The 24,743-nt window shown below is 58.5% G+C and overlaps 4 protein-coding genes across 10 annotated transcripts in view; all 4 read right to left on the reverse strand.

The window, feature by feature from the left end:
* The window catches only part of SLC23A1 (solute carrier family 23 member 1), a 30,777-nt gene extending 23,162 nt beyond the window's left edge, over positions 1-7,615 (reverse strand). For 2 of the 6 annotated variants that reach the window (XR_013166719.1, XM_077138615.1), the window contains exons 1-13: positions 7,390-7,604; positions 6,656-6,784; positions 6,116-6,273; positions 5,486-5,574; positions 5,244-5,311; positions 4,893-5,074; positions 4,654-4,774; positions 4,227-4,383; positions 3,751-3,898; positions 3,098-3,203; positions 2,814-2,943; positions 2,562-2,705; positions 1,957-2,052 (exon numbers count right to left, since the gene is read on the reverse strand). Coding sequence is in view for 5 of the 6 variants with exons in the window: in XM_077138615.1 (XP_076994730.1) it covers positions 1,957-2,052; positions 2,562-2,705; positions 2,814-2,943; positions 3,098-3,203; positions 3,751-3,898; positions 4,227-4,383; positions 4,654-4,774; positions 4,893-5,074; positions 5,244-5,311; positions 5,486-5,574; positions 6,116-6,273; positions 6,656-6,784; positions 7,390-7,425 (1,564 nt within the window). In the remaining variant the exon portion in view is untranslated. Of the gene's footprint in view, positions 1-977; positions 1,768-1,956; positions 2,053-2,561; positions 2,706-2,813; positions 2,944-3,097; positions 3,204-3,750; positions 3,899-4,226; positions 4,384-4,653; positions 4,775-4,892; positions 5,075-5,243; positions 5,312-5,485; positions 5,575-6,115; positions 6,274-6,655; positions 6,785-7,389 lie in introns of those variants that run through there. The other 4 variants (XM_077138618.1, XM_077138617.1, XM_077138616.1 and 1 more) reach the window with 4 other exon arrangements.
* Positions 7,616-9,859: 2,244 nt separating this feature from the next.
* Positions 9,860-11,989, reverse strand: MZB1 (marginal zone B and B1 cell specific protein). Its single transcript, XM_077138049.1, has 4 exons — positions 11,734-11,989; positions 10,815-10,939; positions 10,314-10,424; positions 9,860-10,208 (listed from the first exon to the last, which is right to left on the reverse strand). The coding sequence occupies exons 1-4, from the start codon at positions 11,908-11,910 to the stop codon at positions 10,052-10,054; spliced, it is 570 nt and encodes a 189-aa protein (XP_076994164.1). The 5' UTR covers positions 11,911-11,989; the 3' UTR covers positions 9,860-10,051.
* Positions 11,990-12,535: 546 nt separating this feature from the next.
* Positions 12,536-17,041, reverse strand: PROB1 (proline rich basic protein 1). The gene has a single exon (XM_077138050.1). It carries the CDS (start codon positions 17,039-17,041, stop codon positions 14,000-14,002), a length of 3,042 nt encoding a protein of 1,013 aa, XP_076994165.1. The 3' UTR covers positions 12,536-13,999.
* Positions 17,042-18,683: 1,642 nt separating this feature from the next.
* SPATA24 (spermatogenesis associated 24) lies at positions 18,684-23,888 on the reverse strand. 2 transcript variants are annotated; one of them, XM_077138633.1, is made up of 6 exons: positions 23,685-23,887; positions 22,409-22,474; positions 22,055-22,185; positions 21,890-21,960; positions 19,044-19,146; positions 18,792-18,940 (listed from the first exon to the last, which is right to left on the reverse strand). In XM_077138633.1, exons 1-6 carry the CDS (start codon positions 23,799-23,801, stop codon positions 18,811-18,813), a joined length of 618 nt encoding a protein of 205 aa, XP_076994748.1. In that variant the 5' UTR covers positions 23,802-23,887; the 3' UTR covers positions 18,792-18,810. The 2 variants fall into 2 exon arrangements, with proteins under 2 accessions (XP_076994746.1, XP_076994748.1); XM_077138631.1 differs by lacking the exon at positions 19,044-19,146 and having other exon boundaries at positions 18,684-18,940; positions 23,685-23,888.
* Between the last annotated feature and the right edge of the window lie 855 nt (positions 23,889-24,743).

The raw sequence follows: 24,743 nt of genomic DNA on the forward strand, positions 1-24,743 counted from the left end.
GCGCACACAACTCCCAGCCAAGAGCTTCCTCCCTCTGACAGACCAGACTGCATGCTCTCCCTGCTTCTCCAAGTCCCCTCCATTCTTCCAGGCTTCACTCAGGTGCCCTTATCCAGGCAGTTCTCCAGATGATTACATCCCAGCCTCAATGACCTTATTGTTCATTTAAACCCAGCTTTATTTCTTGTCTTGTGCTAAGAAGTAAAACCTTTTTTTTAGTACATCCCCCTGACTAACCCAGGGCCAAGCTGGCAAGCTCTACTAGCGTTTGCTGAACTAAATTGGCAATCTCTAAGATTGGGCTGTGGATAGGTAAAGACGAACAAATGCACATTGGCCTATTAACTAATGAAGGGCTGCAGAAAGAGCGTGAATCCATCCATGGTTACAGACTGGGTTCTGTGCAAGCCAGACCTGGGTTTGGATCCAGTTGTGTGACCTTAAAACAGTGACTTAACCACTCTGAGCTTCAGTTTCCTTATCAATGTACAATGAAGAACTGTTTGGTTTTGTGGCTACAGCCTATAATGATCCTTGGCAGGGATGGTTGCTAATGCTGCTCAGTTGGATTGAAGGATGAAGGTGTCAGGAACTTAGCCAGGCAGTTCCCCAAGGCTGCTGATAGCAGTATCTGTTTTAAGCCACCCAAATCACAAAACTTAGTCCACTGGGTAGTAAGTGTAGGACTGTCCACCCAGATGCACCCCACCTCCCCAGATTCCCTAGGCATTGAGGCTATAATTCATCTCTTCCACTGCATTGTTTCAAGCCTACAGGATGGGCTGTTATAGCCCCAAGCCCAGTTTCCTCTAAATGAGGAGGGATGGGTACTGTGGTCAGGTGCCCATCCATCCAAGGGTCAGCTGTTTCTAGGATCTCTGTCATCACCTAGTGCTGCCTAAAATCCCTCAGGGAGCCCTGACCTTTCCCTACCCACCCTCCCTTCCACTGGCTGTGTAGACAGCTTTTGACTCCTGTACTCTGAAATAGACACTTGTATCTTTAGAGAAAGGGAGCATGTGGAACTGGGACCATCTTAAGGCTGATAAATGGTAGGAGATAGAGGGTCATCATCCTGCTACTCCCATCCCTCACTCACCTCCCTGTACTGATGTAGTCTTTAACCCCTGTCTCCATGGAACCATCCCCAACCCTCCAGCCTAGGCCCCCTGAAATCCTCCTGCAGAAGCAGTGTGGTGCAGTGGCTGGGACACAGACTATGGACTACATCGAGTAAACTTTGTTAAAATCCCAGATTTGGAATATCATAGCTTTGTGACCTTAGGTGAGTCACATAACCTCCAATTCTGTTAACTCGTCTATAAAACACTTAGCCTCTGCCTCACAAGATGGTTTTTGAGGATGAAATGAGATACTTAGCACACGGCCTAGCCCATAACAGGTGTTCAATAAATGTTAACCATCTTTGTTATTAGAATACCTTATGACATTTAGTTTTACATACACTTACTGGGCACATATAAATGGGCCAGGAGAGTTCTTTGGGGACCCCAGGAACTATACCATGATCCCTGCAAAAACCTCATGGCACCAAAGGGAAATGTCAGGGATTCTTCCAGGAATGTGTCAACTGCTGGCATTTTTGGAATGGATTTTGTCAACAAATTAATGCTGCATTTGTGTCATTCCTATTAGAGGAAAGCAAATGCACTCAAAGGCACCCCTCTCCCTAGTGGTCTTCAAGAAATAAGCAGCAGTGATCCACTGGATCTGGGAATGACTCTCCCAATCGATCCTCTTTAAGACCTGCAAGGTATAAGGTATGCCTGTGCTGTGATCTCTGATTTCCACTGGCATGGGCTCCACCAGCCCATCTTCCTCTTCTCCCTGCATATCCTGTGACAGATCTGGCTGCAATTCTGGCTCAGCAGCCATCTGCTGGAGTGCATATGGGTCCAGCCTAGTTCTGCAGCCCCTGCCAGGTCTGACACATACCTGGCACTGTGTTGTCCAGTATGAAAGCAAGGCATCCACCTACGAACATCTCAGTGGTCAGTAGCACAGTCAGGATCTGGTCCACTTCCAGGATGCCTGTGGAACAAGCCAAGGGCCAATGGGCATCATGGCCCATCTGGTGGGTGGAGTTAGGGGCTTTCTCCCTTCTGCAGCCTCCTGCCTTCCTTGAGCAGGCACTGAGATGAGCCCTACAAATCTGTGTCTTTGGACTTTATCTTATCTTCCATCTCAGAGAAAGAGTTCAAATCCCAGTTCTGCCAGTTGCTAGTTGTTGCACTGAGATAAATCAACCTCTCTGAGCTTCACTTGCCTCATCTATAAAATGGAGATGACAACAGTATCTGTCATGCAGCCTTTGTGAAAATTAAATGAACACATGTAAAACTCAATACCTGGCCACAAAGTCTTGTAAAGGACAGCTCGCGAATTATCCTCTCAGCTGCTAATTTAACATTCAGAGTTGGGCAGAATGTGTGGCTCTAGTTATGTGGAGCCTTTGGGGGGGGGGCCCTGTACTCATGCCGCCGCCCCCCCCCCCCCACACACACACGCAAGTAGATAGTCAGGGAGAGAGGTAAGGGCACCTGTGTTGATAGCACCGGGGTTGGACTCCAGATAATTGGGCAGCGTGAGCCCAAAGAACATGGAAAAGCCGAGCACGAAAAGGTTGCGGGAGGAATTCATGTCCACAAACTGCAGGTTGGACAGCCCCACTGCCGTGATCATGCCTAAGGGCGCAGGAGAACCGCTTGGAGGCGCCGCTCAGGGCGGCCTCGCCACTTGGCAACTCGTGCTGCACTTCCGCACTCGCGCCCGGGCGCGGGTCCCGCACTCACCAAAGAGGGTGCAGAACATGCCCCCCAGTATGGGGTCAGGGAGCGAGGCGAAGAGGGCCGTGAACTTGCCAATGGTGCCCAGGACCAACATGATGCCCGCTCCGTACTGCACCACGCGCCGGCTGCCCACCTGCGGGAGGAGCCAGGGGATCCAAGGGACCGGGTTAAACCGCCCGTGGGCGGGGCTTGCTGTCGGGGCGAGAATAGGCCAAAGTAAGAGCGCGGCCTGCACACGGGAAGGGGCGGGACTCGGTGCTGCTCTGGCTAGTCCCGGGGAGCCGCACCTTGGTAATCCCCAGGATGCCGATGTTGGGGCTGGACGAGGTGGACCCGTTGCCCGTGCCCAACAGTCCCGCGATAATGCAGCAGATACCTTCAGTGAAGATGCCCCTGGAAGTAGAGGGCGAGGTGGGGGCTTGTGCCAGCCTCTGCCTAGGCCTGGGTCCTCCCATCATCCTGGCCGGCTGCCCTCCATTTCGGGGGCTGTGCGGGCTTCAACTATCTGTCCGTAGAACTCCCCACTCCAGGCCAGAGGGAGATCTGGAAGCCAGGAGCTCAGGTTTGGGCGCTAGTCCCAGGGCCCTGGCCTTAACTCCCTTGTGCAAATCTAGGCTTCATCTGTAAAACGGGGGTTATAACAGTTCCTGCCTCACTAAATCATTAGCAGAAAGGTAAAACAATGCCTGCAGAGGGCGAGGCACAGGGGAAAGTGATCAAGGATTGTGGCTGCTCTCAGATTCCATTACTGCCTCTGCCACTCCCAACAATCCCCTCCTCAGCAGTGAGAGCATTCCGGTTTTCAAACGCAGGAAAGTGAGGTGGGGGGAGTGTTGGCAGCCAGCCCGAGCCAACAACTCTGCAACTCAAGCCCCTCCCTAGGTTTGCTTCCTGGGTGGCCTCTGAGGAGGTCAGCTCCCCGGGAGGGCAGGTGGCATACCTGTTGATAGCATGTACTGGGGGAGGAGGCGCACCAGCCAAGCGGGCACAGGCATAGTAATCTCCAATGGACTCAATAATGCCCGCCAGTGTGGCACTGAACATGCCCAGAACAGCAGCCGCAGTCACCGTGGGCACGCCCCACTGGCCTGGATCAGGGGGAGGCAAGAGGATGGACCCAGTGAGGAGACTGCTGTGGGTCGAAGAACAACTGGGGCAGAACTTGTGGGGGGGTGGGGGGACGTGGATAATGGAAACTCAAGCTGGGATGGTAGCTGTACAGTTGTGAAGCTTGTTTGGGGTCACACAGGGTCAGGACACTGGAGTGCAGCTGTGTCTGAATACAGCACTGTCCTGCCTGGCACACAGGACATGCTAATGCTGGTTGTTGTTGCCAGCTAGGTTGGGGTCACCAGGGGCCTTGTGAGTGGTCTCAGAGGTGGCAGAGGGTTCTTGGACCCAGGTGGGGTCACTTACAGGGGTAGGGGATGCGGATCCAGGGTGCAATAGCCATGACGTCCCCACGGGCGTCTGTTCGTGCCTGGAAGCCATAGGCTGCCGGGTCTGTGGGTAGTACATCCGTCAGGGTGAGGATGTAGCACAGCAGCCACACGGTCATGATAGCCAGCACGATCTGGAACAGGGCCGGGCATGAGGGTGTGCTGAGGCAGGTTGCTATCCAGGCCAACTAACACCTACTTCATTCAGCCCCACCCCAGCCCCAGCCCCAGCTCACACCCCAGCCCAGCACCTGCTCCAGCCTCTGGCTGGGACCTCAGCTCTTCTCTGGCTCCAGCTCCCAGGCCATCCCTGCCCTTGCTCCCACCTCGGCCCCTGCTAGAGGTCCAGCCCCTGCCCTAGCCCTTTCCCTAGTCCCAGCCCCAGCCACCTGCTGGCTCCTCACCGGAAACATCTTGAAGATCTGGATGCGGAAGAGAGTGAGGCCCTTGCCCCAGCGGTAGACAGGCAGCAGGAAGGTGAGGTTGCGTAGGTACTGGGAGAAGAGGACGATCAGGAGAATGGAGCTGGGGGCAGAGGCACAAGAAGGAGGTGGCTGGTAGGCTGGACTGGGGTCGGAAGCCAGGACTAAGAAGCCTCAGGGGTCCTGGGACAGAGCAGGGATCAGGGCTGGCACCTGCTCACCAAGCTGAGATGCCCCAGTGGGAGCCAGCTCGGTCACCAGCAGTTTGGAAGACAGAGAGACCAATGAGGGAGACAGTGGGGGTGACTGTGAGAGGCCCAATGTAGCTGAGCAGGGCCCCAGGCAGCCCCATCAGCCCAATCACCACCTCTACCATGCTGGACACCATGATTGCACCCTGGACCTAGAAAGGGCAAAAATAAGCTATTAGTCATCATATCGAGGCCATGACCTGGCCACTGGCAGTACAAAAATTCCTGGCCCACATCCTTACATCACCCGCCTCAGCAGTGACACTCCCATCTAGTCCCCTCCTCAGGTCTAGGCCTATTCTACTGCATGTGCGAACCCACCTCTCGTATCCGCGGGTGCCAGATATGAGAGGTGTTCAGGGGCATACTCCAGTTACTGTAGATCTCCTCTGAGGGCAGAAACAAGGATATGCCCCGGTGTACACACACATACACACGGACAGGAAACAGGCAGAGGGAGAGAGAAGAAGCTGCAGTGAGTGTACCCTGAAGTCTGGACTCAGGAAAGTCACAAGCCGTGGGCCTCTCCTCTCCCCCAGTGCAGACCCCAGAAGTGCACCCACCTTCCGGGGGGCATTTCCATCTCTCCAGGGACAGAATGGCTCTGGCTGGGACCAGAAACGCAAAGGCGCTGGCTTGGAACAGTGGCAGCCTGTGGGGAGAAGCACAGAGCCAGGCGTGAGGGTGACGGGTTTACAGAGGCACAAGGGACGGGGCTGGGACCCCAGGCAGGACTGTCCCTAACATTTTGGGGGCCCAAGGAAGAGAGCAAATAGGGACCCCTCCCCTTCTCAGCACTAGCCCCTGCACTGCGAGGGCCCACGTGCATGGACGTGGGTGGCTCAGATCTTACATCCAAGCACTGGTCACTGCCTCTCCCTGCCCCAATCCCCAACCCCCGAACAACCATCCTGTGACAACCCAAGCTTGGGGCTGTGCCCATGGTATAGCAGCACCCAGGAAGTGGGGCGTCCAGTGGGTCCTTACAGGTCTTTTGGCATGTGTGTGGTGGGGAGTCCATGGTCCTGAGTACCTAGAGTATGGCTTAGAAGGGCGAGAGCCCAGCTAGTGCCGGTCCCCTTAACCCCCCAGAGTTCTCATCCTGTGGGGAGCACCAAATCAGCCCTCTAAATCGACCGGCTGTGCGTACCACAGTGGGTAGTCTGTGTGGGGGCGGGGGCGAGGCAGCTCACCGGATGCCCAGCGTGGTCTGGATGAGCGTGGTGATGCCCACACACGTGAAGATGGTGCCGATGAGCTGGCTGACCACGTGCTGGTCCCGGCCCACGCACAGCGCCTCGGCCAGGAGGAAGGGCACAGCGATGGTGCCACTGAAGCACGTCAGGTAATGCTGGGGAGGGGGGCGGGGGGCGGGGGTGCCAGGCAGGACATGGACCTCACCGGGAAACAGGCACTCTTTGGGTTCACGTGCCTGCCCCGGGGGCCCTAGCCGTGCTGCTCTTGGCCATACCCTGCCCAGCACTGACTCGCCCTCAAGGAGTTATGGAGAGCTGCGGCTCACCTCCCAAGGGGTCACGAATTTCCTTGTAGCTTCTGGGGAGTGGGCCCTCCCTGTCACCGACAATCTGCCTTTCAGGTGGCGCCTACTCCACCGAGCCTCTTCCCCACCCACTCAGGGGGACAGCCACCCTGTTGGCCAGGGAGGGCCTGGGATCAGGGACCCTGGGAAGAGTCCAGAGCAAGGGGGAAATCCCCGAGTGGGGGGAGCCCACCTGGAAGCCCAGCAGGATGCACAGGTACCAAGGCGGCACGTCCTCGATCTTGTACAGCATGTCAAACTTGGGCTCTTTGGCCAGGGGCATCGGGTGGTCCCTGGTGGCTGCTAAGCCCCGAGACTCATGCTGGGGGCAGCAGAGAGAAGGAGCTCAGGGGGATGTGATGGAGGACAGGCTAAGTCTACTCCACCCCAGAATCGATCAGGGAGGTAGCCCAAGTGGCTGTCAGCTCTTCAGAGTGGGATTCAAGCCTGGGGTCTGCATCCTCCCCCATCCACCCCACTGTCACTTGGGTTGGTCACACCTGGCCCCAGCTCATGTGGCTTCATGCAGGAAGAAGTCCCTGGGCTGGTTCCTGGCGTTGGGCCCTGTGCCTTCCACCCAGGAATGTATGTTCATAGGCCAGGAGGCGGGGACCAAGGCCTGGACAGGCCCTCCCTGGGCTAGGCCCCACTCCAGTCCCACCACTACCCCCTGAAAGCCCTTAGGTCATCCCCCTGGGGAGGTTGGAGCTGTAGTGGCCCCCACGTTGGACTCAGTCTGTCCCAAAGCTGAGGATCCCTTCACCCCTCCCACCCCCAAATTTCCACGTCTGGCCCAGCACAGCCACCCCCGATCAAGTCCGTCAGAATCTGCGTCTCTGCCCCGCCGGGGGGAAGGCCTAGCCCAGGCCTCTGGACCCCGGACCCCAACCCGTCCCCCGCCCCCCGCTCCCGCCCATGCCCTGGCACCTGTGTCCGGCCCTCGGGGTCCTCCTGGGCCCTCATGTTCGGGGCACAGGTGTGAGCAGCTCCTGAGGAGAAGAAGGGATGACTTTACAAAGGCCAGGAAGGACTTTACTCCGCGCATCAGACATTGTCCGAAGTCCATCTATCACCAGAGCCCGGCTCCGGATTGCGAAAGGGCGGCCCAGCAGAGGTAATGTATTAACTGTGGCCGAGTGATAAAGGCCACCGAGCCCCTACCGCACTGGCCTCCTGAGCACGTCCCTGCCGGCGCCCGGACCTGGGCACGGAGCCGGGCATGAACCTGTCCGTGCTCTCAGGGTGAGGGCGCAGCAGGGCAGTGGGGCGGGATGAGTCTTGGAAGTTTACCAAGCCCTGGGCGAGGCGAAAGGAAAGGGAGGGGAGACGGACTTTTATGTGCCACTCCCTGGGGCCCTTCCCCATTTATTATTAGCGAGTTAATCATTCTCATCAGCGCACAGCCACTCCCGGCCCTGAGGAACGACCGCGCACCAAGCAGTCGGGTTCCAGCCGCGGCCTGGGTAGCAGACCCCTTTTTACAGCTGAGGAAAGATTCAGGGAGACGGGAGTTGGCCACGGTCACAGGGGTAACGAGGTTTGGGACACCATTCCAAATAGGCAGCGCCTCTGTACCCCCTGCCACCGTGCATGCTTGCGGTGGGCACTGCGGCCCGCGGTGGGGGGGGGGCCCAGAGAAGGAGCTGCCTGGGCTGTCGGGCCAAGGACTTCCTTCACCCCCAGCCAGAACCGCCGCTGCCAAGTGGAGTGCAAAGAAAAAATGCAGGGCTCCCTGCTCGAAAACCAAGACTCTGAGGACAGCTGCAGCAGAGCATAAAGGCGAACGTGGGGCCTTTCTGAGTGCTGGGCCTGACGTCACTGCACCGTCCTGCTCCCTGCCCAGCGCTCCTGGGGCCTGAGGGCCGGGCTAGGGGAGATGAGGTGGGCCCCGCGGGGCGAGGCGTGAGGCTCCTCAACTGCTGGGGGCCAGGCCTGGGTCCCCGGGTGGCCCCACTCTGTGCTGCCCCAGCCCCAGCCCCAGCCCCCCTGGGGTCCACCTACTTCTGGGCCACTGTGCTCACAGCTGGGCCCTGCCCCAGAGGCCCATGGGCACCGCTGCTCTCCAGCTGGGCAGCAGCTTCATGCTGCAGTTCTGAGTCTGGCTGCCTGTCCACCCGTCTTCTGTCTGCTCTTCTGTCCGGCTCTCCTCTCCTCCCCCTGCTTGTCTCTCTTTCCGGGTTCCCCAAAGTTGTCTGACCAGTTGGAAGCCTTGGAGCCACTCCTCGGTGCTTGCTCCCTCCCCTCCCCTCCCCAGGGCACCCCCGGGGGCTGTGGAGACAGAGCCATACCCCCAACACACCTGCCTGACACTCAAGTCAACCCAGACCGCGCAGCAACACCGAGACAAGCCGGGAGGGTGCGCAGAGTCCCAGAGACACAGGGATACAGCTGGGCCCACGACACCCACAGTGATCCCCACAGTCTCTCTGAATCCCTCCACTCACACACCGGGTCACACAGGGCTGGGAATAGGCTCCAGACCCAAGCCCACTGATGGCTCAGCCCACTCCACCCTGGCTCTCCTACCCGTGCCTAGGGGCTCTCCCGGGGTGCGAGGGCCAGGGTGGGAGGGTGATAGCATGGAGGGGGGCCGAGGGACTGCGGTGTAGCCCCCAGGGAAGCTGGGGAGGTCAGATCGACCTGGGGCACCCCCATCCCTGCAGCAGCTGACCTTTCCCCACACCCAAAATCTGAATCCCCCTCCCCGCCCTGCCACTCCTCATCAGCTGTGACTTGGCCTGAGCCTCTTCTATGGTCCAAGCCTTGGTTTCTGCATCTGTGAAATGGGGATTGAGGGTCTGCTCTGGCCCCTCCCGGGTGTTCAGTGGGATCAGAGTGATGCTCACAAATAATACTTCAGGTGGCAGATGCACCTGACCCCGTTCCTAGACCCAGGGGACAGAGCAGGGAAGGGCCTCAGGCCAGGAGAATTACTGGGGAGAGCAGGACTTGAACCCAGCTCATTCCAGGAACCCTGCCCCACCCTGTCCCAGGTGGGTTCCCAAGTTCCAGCCACGCCAGCAGGGATCAGAGACAGGAGTCTTGAATGTGAGCGGCCCCTGGATGGGGGCAAGAGAAGAGTGTTGTGGATGGGGCACAAGCAGCTTGGAGGGGGCACAGGAGGTGTGTCCCCACGGTGGTCTGCATCATTTTCCTTGTTTTTTCTTTTCTTTCATGATAATCTGAGGACCTGGAGTTCCACCATGCATGGAACTGGTTCAGCATGCCTACGACAGCTCGCTCACATTTCCACCTGAGACAGATCTCTCTTACCGCCAGGGGGTTGCAGGGGCATGTATTTGGCCTAGAGTAGGAGGGACATCAGGACAGTACCGAATGTCTGGCCTCCCAACACCCACCCCACCCCGCCCCTCACACCCTTTGTAGAGAGAAGGAATCGAGATCACTGGGTTTTATTAACGCCCAGAGAGGAAGGATGTGGCCCCCACCCAGGCCCCAAAGCTGGGGAAGGAATGGAGAGTGGCAGAGCAGGTCCGCTGGGCCAACCAGCAAGAAGGAATCGGGACAACCCAGCAAAAGGCCCAGATCTTGCCAGCGGGACTGATGACACTGGAAAGCAGGCGTCAAACTACAGCTCTTCTCTTGCAGTTGGAGCCTCCTCCAAGCAGGCGCCCCGGGGACCCCCACAGAGCAACGCCTCCAGAGCCCCTTGGCCTTGCCGGTGAACTTCATAGATCTGGTCTTCTCCGAACTCCCCCAGGTAGTGCAGACACGTACTGGAGAGCCTAGGGGAGCCCAGGGGGAGCCTCAGACTCTGCCCAGCCCATGGGGGTGGCCAAGCCAAGGTTGCAGTTTGGCCCCGGTCCATGCCCCCATCCTCCCGTCCTCACCGGATGGGCCAGGGGCCCCCTGAGACCATAACGCTGATGGTTGGCTGTGGCCCTTGGCTAAGGCCCGGACCTGTGAGGCGTTTCACCCGGTTCACTTCTCGGACCCCGTACCTGGAAACAGTGGGGAGCAGAGGAGCAGCATCAGTGGAAGCCCAGACGGAGAGGGCCCCGTTTCCACACGAAGGAGGCACACTATGGCGCCTCATGGGCATTTTTTGAGCTCAGTGCCCAGAATCTGATTCTCTCTGATAGAAAACTAGCGAGAGGAACCCCCTGGCCCTGGGGCCCACAGCGAGCCAGTGAGGCCGCTCTCCCTCCCTCAGGCCACCCAGACACCATCCCAGCCAGTGGCAACCCCAGGCCAGAGCCCTGGGGAGTGTGTATGTGTGTACGTGTGTGTGTGTGTGTATGTGAGTATGTGAGTGTGAGTGGGCGAGTGGGGCTCTCCACCCACCAGCCTCATCCCTGGAAGAGGGAGAGAGGGGCCGATTGGTGACTCACTCCTGCCAGCTCTGGGAGCAGCTCTGGTCCAGGACGTCTGTATACACTGACTCGCTCAGCTCTGGCCGCCCCCCGGAGTCCGGGGTATGACGCTTGGCCTCAGCCTCTGACAGATATCGCCGCATCTGGAACAAGTAGGGACTGGCAGCCAGGCTGCAGGGGAACTTCCATAGGGGCAGAGGGCAGAAGCCCAGGGGTAGGTCTCTGGGGAGCCTGGGGTGGCAAGGGAGCCGTTTGGGCAGGAAGCACCTGTAAAGGCAAAAACTGTGTGGCGGACCCTCCCCGCGCCTTGCAAGTTGGGACAGGGCAAGCCGAGGTGGGGTCCACCTGCCTGGGATGGGGTGGGGATAGGAAGCGTTGAGGTGGAAGGGGAGGCCTGGGCACGCCTGTCCTGAACCTCCACCCATCAGCACATACTATTTTAAACCATGGGAACAAGGAACACAACAACACATACGTGTACTTATAGGCCATGTGCACACACATACACACAAGCAGAGACAGAGGCACCTACTTTACAGGCGCAGGTGTGAACTCAGATCCACCCGTCCCCACGTACACATGCATTCAACACACAAGCACATATATACTGCACCCCCAGTCATGGATTAGGAGGAAGTCCTGACCTGAAGAGGGCCTTGAAGAGGGAGGAGTCTGAGAGGACAAGCAGGTGATTTCCTGGGATCCTTACCCACTTTGGGATGCCCCAGAATGTCTGCTCTCTTTTGATCAGGCAGATGGGTAAACTGAGGCATGGATGTTTGGATGAGATGTGGATGTCAATATCATGAAGGCTGACCTGGGGCTTACTGCTGGGGGGTGGAAGCTTGGGGTTCAAAGGCCAGAGGTGGAATCTGAGACAGATGGAGGGGTCTGGCTTAGCAGGGGCAGGCGGGCTGTGGGCAAGGGGTTGGCTTACCTGGTAAGCCACAGCCCTGCAGGCATCACAGCGCAGGTGGGCAGGCATGTGAACAGAGAACTTCTCCTCATCGTCCAGCTGAGGCGCCGTGGCTGTGAGCGAGGCTCTGTCCCCAAAGCTCCCTGGGATGGTCCAAGCCCTGAGAAGCAGCAGGAGCAGTGACAGTGACAGCCTCATGGCCTCTGGAGCCAGATCAGAGAGCGTGGATTCTGGTTGGGGTGCAGCTGTGCATGTGCATGTGTGCGCTGGGGCTGCCCCCGACACCTGGCCCAGACCAATGGGGAGCCAACAGCTCACACCTCCCATCCTGCCCCTCCCCGGGGCCCTGGAGATGCCACGTGTGCACCTTCTCTGGCCAGACCGCCTGGCTCCAGTCATCTCGGGCCCCATTTCAAAGAAGGGAAAAGTGAGGCCAGGAGGGGGCGGGGCCTGGGCAAGGGCGCAGAGGCCAACACCTCCCACCCTGGATCTGCACTGCGCACTTCAGGGGGGAGACAGGAACTGCATTCTGTTTTTTTTATTTTTTTTTAACTGCTGAGGACTCTGAAGCTCAGACGCGTGACAAACGCAAACCCAAGGCCACACCTCAAAGCCTGCTCAACCCCAAAGCCCACCGGCCACTCAGCTGCTGGGGGAGTGTATGTGGTTACCAGCCCTGGGAGTGCCAAGCTCACCGAGTGCGTGAAAGACCCAAATGGTGTCCTTCCCTGGGTGTCCTCCACCCAGGCCATACCTCAGCACTGGGGGGGGGGGGGGGGGCACTGGGGGTGGGGGAGGGAGGGGCAGCGATGAATGGGCCACGGCGGGAAATCAGGCACCTCACACAAGTTGCTCCAGCTGTCACGTCTCAATAGGTCAGTGATTTATTGCACACACAGGATGAAGTGAGGGATCCAGGGCCCTCCATGTCACCGGGACCAGCGCCCCTGGCCGAGGGGAGATGTCCAGGCCTCCCACACCCATCGTTCTCCCAGGCAGCTTCCAGCTGGTAGGGCAGGAGGGCAGGGGGGCAGGGATGGCCGGACGCCTGGAGCTTAGAGTAGGTGACCCGACCCCTGCCATGTCCTTCCCAAACTCCACACCACACACCCAGCCACCAAAGCCCAGCCTCTGCAGGCTGAGACCTCCTCACGTTCCCCCGCAGACCACCACCCACCCCACGTCAGACCCTGAGCCCCGAGGGCAAAGCCTGCCAGAGACTCCCGCAGTCTTGGAGCAGTTGGAGCTGCCTCTGGGGTCCTGTCCCTGCCATATCTGTTACTGAGCAGGTGACGGTCCAGGTCCCCCTGACCTGCCCCAGTCAGGGCACCCCTTCTGCTGCCAGCCCTAACCCACCCTCCTCCCCAGAGCCACAAGAGCTCCTCTGGGACAGCAGGCCAGCCACTCTCCCTGCTTGTAAGACCTTCCTGATGCCCCATATCGCCTGTTCCCCACCGTTGGTGGGAATGGCTGAGGCCCCCACCCCTGGCCCAGGATGAGCCAGCTCGGTTCTGAGGGCTTGGAAGAGAAGCCGAGCTGGAGAGTGGGGCTGGGGGAGGAATGAGGCGCGGGCTCTCAGCTGGGGTCTGCGGCCACCTCTGCCCACCTCACCCCCAGTCACCCGGCTCCCAATCTCCAGTCCCTGACCTCCACAGCCCCTCACCATATTACTCCTCTGCTCCACCTTCACCTACTCACCCACAGCTCTTTTTTTCAGACCCAGCCTGGCTTGGGGGCTGCCCTAGCCACTTTCTCCCAGAGCCTTTCAGGTTAAGGCTCAGATCCTCTTCCAAAGAACGCTAGATCTGATAGTCAGAGTCCTTCCCTCTCCATCTCACCAGTGCTGGGAGCCCTGCTCCAGCTCAGCAGGGCCCGCCCTCTGAAGGTGACAACCTTCAGCTCCTATTCCCTGCTCTCCCCACCCGCACTCCCCTTCCCCTCAAGCCCTCCTCAGGCCTGCTCCTGGGGACAAGCTCTGGGACTCCTCACTTTTGCTGTCTTTTTTTGCTTGCTTACGTACACACACACACAAACACACCACACCTAGGTATTATAGGAAAGGGAAATGTACAATTTTGCTGGGGGAGAAAGTACACAGCCACTCCCTGAGCTCCAGCCGCATCACCCCCGGGGGTCAGATACATTCTCTAGGCCACCTCCGGTCTGAAGACGAGATGGGATGGGCCAGGGAAAGAGATGATGGAAGGAAAGGAGGGCGGGGCTTGGATACCAGAATCTCCAAGGCCATCAAAGGGCCCCGACACCTTGGAGATCAGGTACTGGGGCCTCACGCGGGAAATAAGGCGCCCTTGCCGGGTTGGGAGGGACCTGAGCTGGAGGGCGGGGCACAGAGAAGCAGAGGAAGTGCGGGGCTGGGAGCGCTGCCGACGGGCAGGTAGTACATCCCGTCCAGGGGCCCTGCCTCAGAGGCCCAGGGTAGCTGGGGGCTGCTGAGGGCCGGCGGGCCCGGAGAAGGCGGCAGTGAGAGGCCAGGGATAGGCCCATAGGCGGGCGGGTATAGACCGGGGCCTAGGGCCAGCGGGGTGTAGACGCGGCGGGGCGGCCCCGGGGGCGAGGGCGGCAGCAGCACCTCCACGTACTGCCCGCTCTCCGGGTCGAAGAGCAGCCGCAGCCTCGGCTGCCGCTGCATCTCCACAAAATAGTAGCGGCCGCTCTCGGGGTCCACCAGGACCTTCCCCGGGTGCGCGGCCCCGGGCGGCCTGCGCATCTCCTGGGAGGGGCCTTCGCGGGGCCGGTCCATGGGGGGCGCCGAGGCGGCGCGGGGCTGGGGCGGGGCCGTTCCGCCAGCGGACGCCAGGGTCTCCCGCCGCAGGGGCGGCAAGACTGCAGCTGCGGGCTCGTGGGCCGCAGAAGGGGTCTCGGGTTTGGGGGATATCCCGGGGCTCGAACTGGGCTGCGCCTGGGGGGAGCTGGGAACGGGTTGTCGGGGTGGTTGGGTCCCCGCTGGCCCTTTAGGCGGCCGCGGGGGGGAGGTGCGAGCGCCGCCTAATGGGCTGGTCCGGCCCTCTCTCTTGGGGACCAGGCGCTGGGCCTCCGCGTCCCTGTTCCTTCCTCCAGTGCCGCACACTCGGATTCCCGGGGTTCCCTCCGGCCTGCGGCCCAAGGCCAGGGCACCCGGCAGGCGGATCTCAGTGCGCGCGAAAGGTTTCGCGGTGCTGTTTTCTGCTCTGCGCCGTGGGAGCCCGTTGGGCTGCGAGGCATCCCGGGGCACAGTGTCGGTGCTGGGGGTCGTCTCTGAGAGGTCGTAGGGGTGCGGCACGACCGGCAGAAAATCCTTGAGAAAAATGGAAGTGTAGTGAGCCGGGGCAGGAGACCCCAGCGTCTGGAGGTCCTGGACCTCGGACGAACCTCCCTCCTCTCCACCGGCGTCCGCGGGAGGTGCAGGCAGCCCTGAGCCTGGGGTTCCGGCGGGGAAGGTTGGCGCGTACGTGGTCTTCACCATCTTACGCACGTCACAGGGCCGCGGAATGGTCACGCGCGGGCGACCCAAGGCTACTTCTCCAGGGCGCAGAGCTTCCGGACGCGCGTCAGCGTCGAGGGCGCCCACGAGGCGACTGCGGGGCGGCTCCGGTGCAGTCGCCTCCGGCGATGGCTGACTGCCTTGAAAGCCGAGATCTGGGGTCTCCCGCCGGTATGGACTCTGCGCCTCTGTTAGTTCTGGGGTGCCGGGTGTAGAGGGCGTAGACGCCGCCTGCTCCTCCTGGGCTACACCATTCGGATCTTCCGTAGATTCTATCGATGAACCTTGCTCGGCGGGTTCCCACGTCTTCTGAGGCGATAAGCGACACGGTCCCCCAATAGGATGGCCTGGAACCTCCCAAGAGGACAAGGCCGGCGGGGACGGGCTTCTGCTCGCGGCTGCCACAGCCCCGACTGCCGGATGCGCACCCTCCCACCGGGAAGGAGCTTCGGGGGATGGGCTTCTTGTCCTGGCAACACCCGGATTCCATCGGGAAAGGGCCTCCGGGGAAGGACTCCTTCTGCTGACAGTTTCCTCGACAGCCGGACTCCGATTTTCCCGTGTAGAAGAAGCTTCGGGGAACGACGGGGACAAAGACTGTGGGGACGGGCGGCGAGCACCGCGCACGGTCCCATTCGGAGCCTCTCGCGGCGGGGACGGGATCCTGGGCCTCACAGCCCTGCCCGGAACCTCCCAGGGGGCCCTAGTCTCGAAGGACGGGCTCCGCGCCCTCGGGACGGTTCGATCCGGAGGGATTTCCCGCGGGAAACGAGTCTTGGGTTCCCGGCTGCGGACCTCCTGGGTCTTCCCCCCTGATTGCAGGAAGATGCTGGAGCTGACGGGACCCAGCGGCTCAGTCCCCGGCGCGGGCTTGTCGCGCCGGATCGCGCGCTCGCGGAGGCTGGGCCACGGCCGCGGGGCTCTGGCGGAGGCCGAACTATCGTGCACGCGGGGTGGCCGAGACCGGGTCTCCTCTGCGACCACGCGGGCGCTGCGGGCCGTTTCCCCGGCCGCAGGCTCCGGCCGTGCCGCGGGCGCGGAGGTGGCGCTGTTGCGGGCGGGGACCGCCGGGCTCAGTTTTCGGGCCAGCGCCGTGTGCACGAGGCCCGCGGCGGCCTGCAGGCGGCCCAGAGACTCGTCCAGGGAGCCAGTGCGCAGGAGCAGCCGGGGGCGCGGCGGCCCGGCGGCGCGCGGGGGACTCAGGCCGCGGGGTCTCAGCTCAATCTGACGCTTGGGCACAGTCCGAGGCCTGGCGGGCGCGGCGCGCTCCTCCACCGCCACCTCCACACACTCAAACTGCGCTGGGGCGACGGGGCTCGTTCCCTGGGGGCGCAACTCCAGCGAGGTGGCCCAGCGGGCGCCACTGTCGGGGTCCTGGGGCTGTGGTGGGGCCGGAGCGGTAGTCGCCGGCCCAGGCGGCGAGAGGCTGCGGAAGGCCCGCGCCGTGAGCTGCTGCACCTCGCGATCCGTCGCGTCCGAGGGGCTGAACAGGGGCCCCGCGCCGAAGATGACTTCCATCTCCCCCGACGGCAGCATGCGCAGCTGGGGCTGGGGTGGCCGCGGGCCCGAACCCGGGCCTCGCGTGAAACCCGAGAGGGGCCCAGGCCGCTGGCAGCTATTCTGGGCGCTGACGGACAGGCGAGGCTGCGCGCCCGCCCCCCGCGCTGGGGCCACCCAGAGCCAGCTCGCTCGGCCCTCCGCGTCCGGCCCAACGTCCGGAGGCTCTGGAGAGCCGGGAGCCGTGTAGTAGGAGCCTGACGAACCCGAGGAGTCCTGGCGCTGCGCAGAGGCCGCGGGCAGCCGCCCCAAGATTCCGGGCAGGGCTGGCGGGGCGATCGCGGTCAGCATGGTGGGGCTGGGCGCCGCGCACGACCTCCCTCGCGCTCGCCTCCGCTGGGACCGCCGTCGCCCGCACTGTCCCCGCCCCGCCCGCGGATGGCGTGGGGTCACCGCTCCTTAAAGCGGCCGCGTCCACTCCCGAGCCAGCGGCATCGGCAGCAGGAGAGACCTGCCCCCACCCCTCCGCCCAGCCACCCCCTCTCGTTTCCGGGTGCCGGACAGGACACCTGGGGTGGGAGTCCAGGCCTTGGCTGATAGGCAGGTGAAGGGAAAGGAGGTATCCAACTTGGAGCCAGGGGCTAGGCCCAAACCCAACCATCTCAGGTGAGGAAACTGAGGCCCAGTAGAGAACTACTGGATGCCAAGCACTATAGTGTGCGGATCCTGGGTTGAGCCTTGGAGAGACCAAGAGCCCAGCAGGCCAAACAACTCAGGTCTTACCAGCAATTTCTTCTTCCTCTCAGCCCCAGCATTACCACAGGACACTCCCTACCCACACTGGAGCTCATAAAGCTGCACCCACCATCTTCCTCCATTCCAGTCATCTTCCAACCTTTAATGGAATGAAGAACCTCCATGGAGGTATCCCCAGCCTCCCCCAAAATAAGGTGTACCGGAGGCCTGGGGAAGGTTCTGTCCCTGGTGGGACCCAATGCCCCAGCCTTTACCAGGAACACACTGGAAGGCGATGGGGTGGACAGCGATAGCTCTGACAGGCTGTCTCGCCACCCAGAACAAGCCCTTGTGGCCAATGTGGGGTACTCTGAGAACCTTGGGGGTAGTTTGTAGCCCCCTCTCTGAAGTCCTTCTGAGGCAGAAACAGACACTCAGTAGGCCCTCATTCTAGTCCCCACCCAGGACCTACCCCGAGGGTGGTGGTGGTGGTAGGGCAGCAGCTACCACCTGTCATTGTCCTCTTACAATGGGCACCACTTAAACATCTGATCTCAAGGTCCTGCGGGGCCTGGAGCAGAGCACTGGCCCTTCCTGTGCTGTCACCCTCACACGGATCCAGGGGAGGCAAGACGTGACAAATCTGACCCAGACTCCCTGCAGTGGATTCCGAGGTGGATGTGTCCCACCATCACCGACGGTGCCATGATGGCTCAGAGGAGCAGGCATCCGCCACATCCGGCCCTGCCTGTGCAGGGCGAGCAAATCACAGCCCCTCCTCAGGCTGCTTCCCCACCTCGAAAACAGACACAGCATTTTCCCTTTTCCCTTCTTCCCCGTTGTGGTGACTGATGAGCTTTGGGGGAGGTATGAGGAGGTGCAAATATGATATTAGGTATACCATTACTCCTGTTATATGATGGGAAACAGATTTCCCAATTCATTGTCCTGAAACCCACTGACTTTGAAGTCTCTGGTATGGCTGCGCGCGTGCACACACACACACACACGCGCAGCCCTTCCTGCCCCACACACAAGTTGGGAGAGTTAAATTTACCAGGACACTGGGAGTAGGGTGGCTTCGGGGATCACCAGGGCTGCTCACATAGGGAGGAATTCAATCCAAGAGGCAGTGCCCCCCAGACAACAAAGACCCAGCTCCTTCCCCAAGGGCATGGCTCTCCAAGCCCATGGCCCCACCCCTACTCAAGGGAGGGAGGGAAGAACGGGTTGGAGGCTTGAGCAGCCCCTCTGAGCCTGGGATGGGGTCCCCTTAGGTCACACAGGCCCACGAAGCAGGCAAGGAGGACCCACAGGGCTGGGGATCCCCAGAGCAGTGAATGCAGAGGTCGGCACTACAGCCAGAGAACAGGAAGGTGACAATTTTATTTTTCTCTGGGACGCTGGTGGCTCCGGACCTGACGCGTCCCTGAGGACTTCCTATGCTTCCGGTCCAGCACCTGCGCCATGTAGTTCTCCTGTTGCCTCTGGATCCGGAAGTCAGACATGTGATTCCTGCAACGGAGCCGGCTGGGTGTGGGCCGGGGACAGCCGGGGGGAGCCACAGGGCTGGCTCCCCACTTCCTTCTCAACCCCTAGCTGGGCCCGGACCCCTCACCTGAAGATCTGTTTCTGCTGGCTGATAACTTGCTGCAACTCCTTAATCTCATTCTCTTTGCCATTAAGAATATCTTCTTGCTTTATAATGTGAGACTCAATTTCTGTGGGGGAGAGAGGCAGGGAGGAGGGGGCGTTCCCATCCCATGGGCCCCTTCCTGACATAAGGCAATCCTCCTAGGAACTGGACTCCCCCTCCCTGCCCAGAGGCTCGCCAAGAGCAGTCACCAATGCTTTAGTACGAGTGAATTTATTATGGAAAGGGGGTAATGTCCGATGATTGTCACTGACGCCACAACTCTAATCTGGGCCAGGTGACCCACGTGAGGGCAGGTGACGGCCCTTGCAGAGAGGCAGGAAGACAAACGGCGCCTGCCCTCAGCTCCTGCAGGTCCCTACAGATCAGACAAGACCTTTCCTGGTCTAAAATTCCCACCGCTTCCCATGCTTCCTATCCTTTTTCCTGCTTTATTTTTCTTCTCCACACTTATATCTAATATACTATATATTTTATTCATTTGTTTGACTCCCTACTAGGACCTCCTGAAACAGCACCCGGCATGTAGTAGGTACATGAGAAATTTAATTGCGGAATGAATGAACGGAAAATTCTCTGAGGGTTTAGCACTTGGACACGCCACATATTCAGTCACCTCAGTCCAACCAGACCTACTGAGGCCCGCTGGATGCTGGGGCTTCAGGGATGGTGGGAGAAGAATGGGTCCCTGCCTTCAAGGAGACAGCTCCTGCAAGGAAAGTTAAGACTCAGGAACTGATCAGTCAACAGAACAAGCTGTGTTTCAATGAAGTTAATACTGATGAGACAGTATGACCACTCTGGGCAAGGTGCTGCCCTTTTCCGACCTGTTCCCTCATCTGTAATATGATGACAAGGGCAGTGGCTGTCTAATTCCCTGGTGGGGGGACTGAGAGGGTCATGGCAAAGGCCACCCCAAGTTAAGTGCTCCTTAGATGCAAGAATGATTTCTGTGTCTTGGGCCAAAATCCAAGGGGCTATAGGTACCTGGAGGGTACTTTATTTATATAACCTCCCCCCATGGAGTTTTAGAAAGTTCTGATCCTCACAGGAAGGAAATTCCACTGTCTTTAAAGATTGGACAAAGATGATCCAATTAGAACACAAACACTGAAAATGCTGAAGCATTTAAAATTTCAGAAGAGAAGATCTAGTAAAAAGTTAAGGCATGGAAGAGCAAAGAGAAGAGACACAGGTGAAGGGAACAGAAGGAAAGCATGAGTCCTGGGTCACGAGGCTGGGACTACTGAATATCCCTTCCCAAGGGCATGCACCTAATCTAGTTTAATTGCTTGCGGAATTATTTTGGAAAAAGAATCAGAAACCTGTGTGAATCTTTTTAAGTAAAATCCCTGTGAGAAGGATAAAGAACTTCCTAAGTGTAAAAATCACCCCGTCTCTCCCCTCCTCCAAAGAAAAACTGAAATCCAAACCACACAAGGCGGGGTTGCAGGGGCCACAGAACAGCAGGAGGCACAGGTCGCCAGGTTTGCTCCGGTGAGGTGAGGGTCCCCCAGGAGGGGCCAGGGCATTCTGGGGAGAGGCAGGCAGGCCCTGTCCCCATGACTCACACACACGCATACCTTCCACAAGCAGGCACGGCCCTGAGGCCCTGGCTAGTCTTAGTAGGAAGGAAAGGCCCTAGAGAGGAGATGCATCCCGCTCCATCAGGAAAGAAACCCGGTTCCTTTTAGGGAGGTAGGGGATACCCAGTGAAAGGGACAGGACCAGGGAACCAGACAAGGGGCTCTGGGTATGGAAGCACTGATTCCCTGCTGGGCCCCAGGAGACCCTGGCTGGAGCCCCTGGTCAGCTGTGGGGTCTGTGGGGCCTGGCAGTTCACTGGACACATTGAAACCATCTGCTGGCCTCTAACAGTGAGAGTGTTCATCGACAGAGAGAGAGGGTTAGGTGGCAGGTGGGGGTGCCCAAGGCTCTAGATGGGAGCCCCACCAGCAGGGACCCTGAACTTCCATTTGGCTTGAACTCTGTTCTCTGGCCTACTTAAGATCTGCTGCAGTTAATGAAGCAGATGTTGTATATGGAATTAATGTCTCCTTCTAAAACCAGGTAATGAGAGTTTAACATCTGGAAACACAAAAGGGGTCCTGAGGTCTAGAGATGCAAGCAGCTGACTCTGAAAGGGCCCCATAACTCGATGGCACCAGCTAAACCGTTAAGTGGGCCACAGGCATCTGCACAGAGCCGAGTTGAAAACTGGTGGCCTGCAGACATGCTCTATTGGGCCTGCACACAGCTCTTAATAATTTTAAATCAGCTGTCAACACGAAAAACTCAAAAAAGTTTCCATTAAAACCTGGTTTCCAGTTTCTTCTTCAAAGACACTGGATCCACATCCCTCAGCAGAGGGGCCAAGCCACTGAGGGAGGGCATGGCTCTCCATGTCCCCACAGTCCCCACTTCCTTTTTGGTCCCCAACACTAGGACTAAGGGTCAGCTCGCAAATAGGACTGTGCTGGCCCTCTTGTTCCTCTTATAACAGCTATACGAAAAGTACACTATTTCTAACACCCATCAAAAGTGGGGAAAAAAGGTCAAATGTTTCAAGAAAAATGGGAGCGAGTCCGTTCCTTTATGGCTGTGAAGAATATTGTACACTGACTGCTTCCCTCATTTCCGTGGCCTTCCTGGTCCCTGAAGGCCTTTGCGAAGGTGTGGCCCGCCTGGGCCTGCCTGTATCCTCAGCCGGGTACAGAAGTTGGGGTGAAACCCTGCCCTGGACACAGGCACCGTGTGAGGGAAGAGCCCATGCATGTACGCGTGGGGGGGAGCACGGACCTCCCGCCTACCATTGCACTTGGTGATGAGTTGGTCCTTCTTGCAGGACTCCTGCAGGACTTTGCTCTTGACAGTGGAAAGCCTGGTGGGGAAGACAAGATGGGAGGGTGGACAGGCTGGCAGGCATTCAGGAGTCCCAAACCTTTACCCCCCTTTCTCCACCCACGCCCACTCACGCTTTTTCAAAGGCCAGCTTCTCTTTTTCCAGCTGTTTGGACAGCACCTCTACTTCTCCGAGCGCAAACTGCAACTTCTCCTCTTCCTTGGCCAGGAGGACCTTGGTCTTGGCATGGGCAGCTTTCTCTTCCTGCAGGGGCAGCAGCAGTGACCTCATTATTCCAAGCCCTCTCAGGTCTCCAAGGTTTTTTAACCAGCCCCATTTTTCACAGCACCATGCAGAAGCCAGGGTTCAGTAAGGCCTCGTTACTGGGGCTGAAGGCTCTCACAGGCCAAAACTCAGTGACTCTCCCCAACCACAGGGGCCCTGGGAAATGGGGGAGGATTAGGAGGCTGCATAGGCCATTACTTACCACCAGTTGCTTCTCCACTGCCTGGAACTCTTCTTTACTGACAAAATTTTCGTCCTGGAGAACCATCTGTAACAGAGCCTGGCTTAGGGAGGGCCTGGGACCGGGGTGGGCTGGGTGCCTTCTAGGGACCAGGACCAAGGACGGATAATGCAATGATCCGGCACAGCTAGGATGAGACTTCTCTGGACCTTGGGAAGGGAGATTCAGTTTCCAAGATTCACCAAGCCTCAACTCTGGGTTCTGTCCTCAAGTAGCAACAAGGCTCACAGAAGACAGAGCTTATAAGCAGGCACTTCTAACACGGTGTGTGCTGGGATGGGGACAGCCAGGGCTGTGGTGCCCACAGGAGATACCTGACCCATCCTGGGAAGGGTCAGAAATGCTTCCAGCCGAGGTGACAGCTGAGCTGAGATCTGATTACTGAGCAGTAGTGTGCCAAAAGAAGAGGGGTAGAAAAGTGTCCCAGACAATGGGAACACACGTGCAAAGGCCTGCTGCCAGGAAAAGCTCTGAGTATCTCTAGGGAACTTAAAGTAATTCCGAGGCTAGAGCTGGACACATTTTGTGGAACTAGGGCATTAGAATATAAACAGGGCAAGCCTCTCCTTGCCCTACCCCAAATCCCCTCCAACCTCCCAGAAGGGAAAACTTTCTAAATTAGAACCATTAGAATGAGGAACACGTGAAGTCGGTTCTGTTTCTAAGATGGGGATACATCCCAGCATTCCCATCAAGACAGAAAACAAAAACAAAAAATCTCCACCTGGCCAGGATTTAACTCATCTGTGGCTCCCGTGCCTTCCTCTCATGAACTGGGATTAGACCGAGAATGCAAAAGCAAAGGCACATAAGGCACATAACACGTGCAAGGGCCAACTCCCCGCTTGCTGTACTCAGCAGGGGACTGCATGTGCCCCTGAGGCGGTATACATATGACAAGGGATGTGTAGTTTCTCTGCCTGCACACGATGGCCTTGGGAAGTCAGGGAAGTCATCTCCCATTTGAAAAAGGGGAAACTGAGTCTCAGTGAATGGACACAGCTACCAGGTCCTGCAGCAACCAAGCCAAGAGAGCGTTGCTTGATACTAGCTAAAACTCTCTGGTAGATTTTATGAAGTCTCCGCGCTTCTTTTACCAGCCAGAACTCATCCGAGCCCTTCCTCCTGATGACGCCATTAGAAATGTGCTCTAACCACGCCCCTTACACGGGGCAGAGTCTGGCCCTGCCCCAGCAGTGAGTCGGGGCCTCTAACCCCAGCTCTCCTGGCTGCGTACCACGTTCCTCAGCTGGTGGATCAGTTCCTCCTGTGATTCAATCACGTCCCGCAGTTGATCGAAGGCGAGGCATACGGATCCTGACCCCCCCTGCGACCACCCGAGGGGTGTCGCCATCTTTCGCCCCCGCCAGCTCGTTGGAAATGGCCTCCGCGGGGCGCCTCGCCGCTGTCGCCCACCAATGAGAATGCGACGCCACAGAGCACCCTGGTAACAGGGGCGGGGACTGCCTCTGTTAGGAGGGTGGGGCCCGCCTCTTAAAGGAGCCGCGAGGAGGTGGGGGACCTCATAAGTTTCAAGGGAATTTGCACATATATAATATCTTGTTTCTCACCCAGTCTTGAGGAGCAGGCAGGGCCCAGCTTGGACACCAGCTCTCAGCCTTCCCCCTGGGACTTTAAGCCTCAAAAATCAGAAGGCAAAGCCCAGCATCTTTAACTTCTCCTGCTCCTCATCTCTGCCCTAATCTACACATTTCCTCCAGCCTCCTGAGATTTCTCTTCTCAGGAATACACTTAGTACTTAAGGGATCTGAGCCTAAATACTGAAGGGAAGCTCATAGAAAACCAGTGTGGCCTCCCCAAGGTATCAGAGTTCTTATGTCACATGCCACCATGTCAGGGTGCCCAGGAGGACCTGAAGAGCCTGAAGTGATTAGGAGGGCTGAAGTGGGCATGAAGGAGAGTTCTAGAATTAAGTTAGGGAAGGATAAAATGATCACAAAATCCCGCCACACGGAAGGGAACACTGGAGACTTTTTCTGAAAGCCAAGTAAGATTAAGCTTGGAGAAAATCAGAGGTGATGTTTATTGAGTGTTCACCATTTCAAGACACCATTATTATATTTTATAGGCATTATTTCATATGATCCTTAAAAGAACCCTGTTGATGTAGGTTCTAATATCCCCAAATTACAGAGGAGGAAATACAGGCTCTAAGAAATAACTTGCTCAAGGGCACGCAAGCTAGTAAGTAGTGGAACAGGATTTGGACATCAACGGTTTGATGCCCGAGCCCATGTTCTTAGCCATGATGCTATGCTGCATTTTTTTTGTTGAA

This window comes from Tamandua tetradactyla, chromosome 20 (assembly GCF_023851605.1).
Source record: "Tamandua tetradactyla isolate mTamTet1 chromosome 20, mTamTet1.pri, whole genome shotgun sequence".
In the NCBI taxonomy this organism is placed as follows: domain Eukaryota; kingdom Metazoa; phylum Chordata; class Mammalia; order Pilosa; family Myrmecophagidae; genus Tamandua; species Tamandua tetradactyla.